General features: G+C 44.5%; 1 protein-coding gene across 1 annotated transcript in view; it reads right to left on the bottom strand.

Annotated features, from left to right (window-relative positions):
* SMOC2 (SPARC related modular calcium binding 2) overlaps nt 1-1,933 on the bottom strand; it is a 130,875-nt gene extending 128,942 nt beyond the window's left edge. Inside the window, exon 1 of the mRNA XM_070951204.1 lies at nt 1,843-1,933. Coding sequence (XP_070807305.1) covers nt 1,843-1,923 — 81 coding nt within the window. The 5' untranslated portion in view covers nt 1,924-1,933. The remainder of the gene's footprint in view (nt 1-1,842) is intronic.
* Between the last annotated feature and the right edge of the window lie 4,067 nt (nt 1,934-6,000).

Here is a 6,000-nt window from a genome sequence, read left to right on the forward strand (position 1 = left end):
TGGGGAGTCAAACTGGAGATAGGAAGATAGATACGATAGTAAGAGTATGATGTGTATCTAAAAGGCTATCCAGGCACTTAAAAGAAACCATCATTTTACAAAATGCAACTTCTATAACTCTGAGTTTTCCCAGAGAAGTGATGGTTGGTCTTTTTTTTTTATAAAACTAGCCTATCCAAAGTTGTTGCCCATCTACTGCTACTTCTTGGCAACACAGCAGCTGCCTGGAAGTATTTTGAAAGAAACAGTTCACAGATCAGAATGATCAGGGTACTTCTAAGCATACCTGCTTGGAGTGAAGAGTAACTGAAATTATTAAGAGTAACTGGGATTTCTGCCCACAATTTCAGTGAATCCTCAGTGCATTAATGGGAAATGAATATCCGTGCCATCCCCGCAAAACAAATCCAAACACCTGGTGAATTGATATTTCAGGAAATGCAGTAATCATTCAGTGCTACGTTAAATCTATTGGAAGTGAGTCAAAGAAGGTTAGTGATGGATTAGACATTAGATTCATTCATTCATTAGACTTCATGCTTAAAAGTTCTACTGAGTTTCGAAACAGCATAGATAAACACAGCCAGGTTCCTTTCCCTCATGCCCAGTGATTATAAACTAGCAGTCCTGAAGCTGGATCTTTATCAAGCCTATTCAGCACCAGTTTGGTTCCTATTCACTCTCTTTTTAAAAAAAAAATTAAGCAAGGAGCATCTACCTAGAAAGTGAAAGTGAATCCCATTCACTGGAGTGAACTCTATGGCCAAGCCACGATTTCAAGTGGGAACTCCTCTGGAGTAAAACCTTTGAACGTTTAATTGTATTCCAACTCATTGCGTTTAGGATCAGTGTTTTCAGACTCTTAAATCTGTCCTTTTTTTTTTCAAAAGGCAATTAGTTTGCAACCGGGAGCCTAATTCCCCGGGGATTTCCAGCAAACTGCAAGCTGCCAAACCCAAACCCAAACCACTTAACCACTTTCTTTGCACTTTGCACTTCGTCCAAGCACTTTCAGTAGAACCAAACTGGATTGAGTAAATCCTAAATGCAGCACTGACGTGTCCGTAACCTGAACACAAACTCAATAAACTGCATTGCTCCAAATTACTTTACAATAACCTGGCCGAGGGATACCCAAGGCGCAGAGGTTTACTCAGTATTAATTAATCTTATTAATGCTCCTTCAACCTCTCCGAGAAAAAATGATCTAAATATCAGTGTTCATTAGGGCACAGGGAAATCGATACCCAGTAATTTTCCTTTGGTTGTGGGAAGATAATTATGAAAAATTCGCGGAGTACCAACTAACTTCAAACAAGCATTATCTGTGCGCACAGGAACTCTTAAGAACGATGCCAATTTTAAGATTCCTGCTAATAAAATGTATCCTATCGAACGAAGGTTATCAGTCCTGCTGATAATTGGGAGAAGAGGGGTCGAAGATCTACAAGCCACAATTTGCTACAAGTCACATTTTAAAGTGGGGGTGGGGTGGGGGTAGATTTAGCATTAAGGACCGGAGCCCTAATTTTGCTTAAAAAAAAAAAAAAAACAAGCCGATCACCTCGAGTGAGGATTTCAGCCAACACGTGAGAGGGACTCTTGGAAGAAGCGGGCACCCTCCAGACTTTGGGCACCCAGATCAGCGAAGTCGCAGTTTCCCGACTGCAAGGGCAGGTTCCCGGCTTGGGCAAAAGGGCTCAGCGAGTATCCTGGTGAGTGGGAAGCCGGTGGCCAGCGTGGGGAGAAGGACGGCGGGAGGGTTTTGCTGCCCCGGCGCGGCGACGAGAGGGAAGGAGAAGGAAATAGCCGGAGTTTCACCGGCCCGCCTGGCTGCCTTACCGTGAGCGCTGAAAACTTCTGAGCCGGCGCCAGGAGGGCCAGCTCCGGCAGCAACAGCCACAGCGGGAGCAGCAGCAGCATCTTCAGCTATAAGCGGCAGAGCTCTCCTTGCACCGTCCTGGCCCTCGCCGGCTTCCCCTTCCCAGCTCTGCCCGGGCACGTCCTTCCTCGGTTAAAGGGGGGCCGGGGGGGGGAGAGTGACAAGCTCTCGCTTCTCGCCGACGGTTCGCGCTCGGGCTTTCTGCTGCTTTGCGCGGGGATGTCCGGACGCCTGACCTTTCGTTCAGCTCTGCTGTCTCTAGCGGCGAAGGGCGAGCGGGGTTCCCTTCCCTCGGCGTGCTGGAGCTGTCATCTGGTGTTCGTCCCTGGAGCAAGATCAGAGAGGTGCCCTGCCCTCGCTGCCTTCAGCTTCCCTCCTAAGCGCCCTTTGCGGGCAGCCGCGCAGCTCTGAACTTGGTAAGTATTGGGGACGGATTTGAAGGAGGGTGTTGGAGAGATGGATAAGTGCAGAAGCCCCAAACGCACACCCCCTTCTCTCTCTCTCCCCTTCTCTCTCTCTCCCTCCCTCCCTCCCTCTTCTCTTTCTCTCTCTTTCCCCTCCTTCTTCCCCCTTCTCTCTCTCCCCCTCCCTCTTCCTCTTCTCTCTCTATCTCTCCCTCCCTCCCTCTTCCTCCTTCTCTTTCTCCCTCCCTCTTCCCCTTCTCTCCCTCTTCCCCTTCTCTCTCTCTCCCTCTTCCCCCTTCTCTCTTCCTCCCTCCCTCTTCCCCCTTCTCTCTCTCCCTCCCTCTTCCCCTTCTTTCTCTCTCTCTCTCCCTCCCTCTTCCCCTTCTCTCTCTCTCTCCCTCCCTCTTCCCCTTCTCTCTCTCTTTCTCTCTCTCTCTCTCCCTCCCTCTTCTCTTTCTCTCTTTCCCCTTCCTTCTCTCTCTCCCCCTTCCTCTCCCCTTCTCTCTCTCTCCCTCCCTCCCTCTTCCTCCTTCTCTCTCTCTCCCTCCCTCTTCCCCCTTCTCTCTCTCCCTCCCTCTTCCCCTTCTCTCTCTCTCCCTCCCTCCCTCTTTCCCTTCTCTCTCTCTCTCTCCCTCTTCCCCCTTCTCTCTCTCTCGCCAGCCCCCCCCTCACACAAGCCTCCACTTTCTTCGCCCAGACCTGCAGCCTCTGCCTTGATTGATTGATTCACCCCAACCGCGTCTCCACCGTCAACCCCGCTTGAATTTCCAAACTGCTTTGTATTTATCGGCCCCTTAACCGAGAGAGAAAGTGAGAAGCCCTAAGAATTACGGTCGCCTCCCTCCCCCCCCCCTTTTTTTTTGGCGGTTCCCTTCTTCTTGAAACCGTTGGCAAGAAGTCAACCTGCGCAAACAGGGACCCTAAAACTTCGATCTGTTTGTCTGATTGCTTTGCAGGTTGGATTTGTCAGGGCTTAAAAGGCGAGCAGGGGGCCACTCGGGACGGTTTTTATGAGCGTTGTTTGCTGTCCAGCTCCGGTGACATTTGGGAACGTTGCGCGTTAACTCTGGTTTCTTAAGGATCAGCGAGGAGATTTAGAGCGTGTGTGCCTGACGCAGGAGACTAACGCCCTCCCTTCATACTCAGCATTGCTGGAATATTTCAGCCGTCGTTACCCTGGCACAAAACTGAAGCCTTTTAATAGTGTTAAAAGAAAAAAAAAGAAAGAATGAGCTACTGCCACGATCTGTTCTATAGAGTTTACAAGAGATGGGAAGGTGTGTGCCTACAGGATGCCCCCAGCCCAGCCTTGCTTCGAATAATTTGTTGAATCTATCTTCGTAAGGAGGACATCATAATGTAGAATAGAATAGAATAGAACAGAACAGAACAGAACAGAACAGAACAGAACAGAACAGAACAGAACAGAACAGAACAGAATAGAATAGAATAGAATAGAATAGAATAGAATAGAATAGAATAGAATAGAATTTTTATTGGCCAAGTGTGATTGAACACACAAGGAATTTGTTCTTGGTGCATACGCTCTCCGTGTACATAAAAGATACATTCATCAAGAATCATAAGGTACAACATTTAATGATAGTCATAGAGTACAAATAAGCAATCAAATCATATTAGGAAACAGTCAATATAAATAGCATATTGTATCCCCAAGATATTGCTCAACAATAAGACAATATCCCCAAGATATTGCTCAACAGATCACTTTGGCATCTCTGCATCCTTTCCTCCTTAAAAGGATGTGTATGAAAAGGGGAGGAGAGTCAAGCCAGCTCCTTAACTTCAAATGGAGAGTGAGGTGCAAGACAGAGTTAACCATCCTTCATTCTGATATCTCTGTGTGCATATTTATGTTTCTCGGACATATTTAATTTGAACGTGAAAGTTAGAAGAGAATTGTGAACAACTACCAGGTTTATTCGGATAATGTATTTATGGAAAGAAAACTGGTGTTGTGGCTAAATGGAAAGTCAAAAAGATGGGTTTTCAGAAGAGACATTAATAACTTGGATCACTGTGTGTGTGTGTGTGTGTGTGTTGATTTAAAACACACTGAAGAAAAAAAATCTGATCACCTGTCTATCTGCAGGAGCTCACTAAATATGAAGAGGGAGAGAGAGAGAGAGACAAAGAGATATTAAAGAAAGGGTAGAATTTCAGAAAGAAAAAAAATGCTTCTGTCCACTGATTGCTGCCCTAGGCCCACCCACTGGAGACATCAGGTCCTGTCTTTTGCTAACATCTGGCCAATGAAAAAAAAATGTGTTGATTTAAAAACAATAACTTTACTCCTGATTACACATGGAGTGCAGAATGAAAAGGATGAGAAACTGTGCTTATAAATAAGAGCTCAAGATTATTCTGTTGTAGATCTTGTTGTTTAGTTAATACCCATCCTCAGTTTGATGTTCATTTTCTGTGATCTCACGCAGTTAAAATAACAGTTGGATTATATGCTCCTTCTTTTATGCATATACTCTATGCATAGCTGCATACAGAAAACTAGCTTACATTCAAGAAATCCTTTTCAGCAGAAGTCTATGCCTCTCCTAATCATTGTCTTTTATGGAACAAGAAACTTGCAAATCTCTGTTTATCTATTTATCTATCTCCTTGCAAGTGCTACCTTCTGGTCCTCTGAAGATGAAGTAGACCAAGCAGGAGGCAGAAATGTAACACTTTGGGAGCATCTTCTCATGGCAGTGATAAAAAAAGACGGGCCTGAGAGAGGCATGTCTTGAAACCATCATATTAATGCATTATTGCTAGTTTCAAAGCTTTTGCTGCTATCCTTGAAATATTTATACCTTATGATTATCATTAAGTGTTGTACTTTATGATTCTTGATGAACGTATCTTTTCTTTTATGTACACTGAGAGCATATGCACCAAAGACAAATTCCCTGGGTGTCCAATCACACTTGGCCAATAAAAAATTCTATTCTATTCTATTCTATTCTATTCTATTCTATTCTATTCTATTCTATTCTATTCTATTCTATTCTATTCTATTCTATTCTATTCTATTTAGTACCCTATCATTTTACATTTATATATTCTTGAAAGGGAATAGCATATTGAGTCTGTCTGTCTATCTATCCTGGCAGGTGGAGAGGGTGTGAGTACCTGTGTAGCATTCTTTATGCCTTCCTTTTTCTGATTGTTTATGCATGTGTGTGGGAGGTGGGTGGGTGTGTATACAGCATTTCTTTACTTCTTCATAGCTGAGTAACCAATAGAAACAAAACAAAACAAAAAAAGCCTTGATTGATTGCATCCTGCAGACTGTCATCCAGTAAATGATCTTTTAAGCTGCAGCTGCAGCATCCTCAAAAGAATTAAGCTGAAGGAAGCACCCTGGAACTTCTGCCCCACAGGCAGTGCCCTAGTTTGACACTGCAGGTGATCACGACTCTTGTTCTAGCTTTGTGAGAAAGAGAGAATAGCTTCACTCAGCCACACCATCTCTTAAGTGATCACTTGCTAATTTAAAAAGCCCCTAAGGCATTCATGCTGAATGTGTTTCAACTAGTCAAAATCAACTTTCCCCAAAGGTGTTAGGAAGATAAGTCCCTCAATTCCCAAACCAACATGGCCTTTGATGGTATTTAAATATGGGTAACCTGAAGATCAGTATCTTTGCAACTCTCTTTTTTGACAGTGGGCAAAAGGAAGCCTATGTAGCCTCAA

The sequence above is a fragment of the Pituophis catenifer genome, unplaced genomic scaffold (genome assembly GCF_029215685.1).
Source record: "Pituophis catenifer annectens isolate HBS135680 unplaced genomic scaffold, rPitCat1.0.hap2 SCAF_1, whole genome shotgun sequence".
Taxonomy (NCBI): Eukaryota; Metazoa; Chordata; class Lepidosauria; order Squamata; family Colubridae; genus Pituophis; species Pituophis catenifer.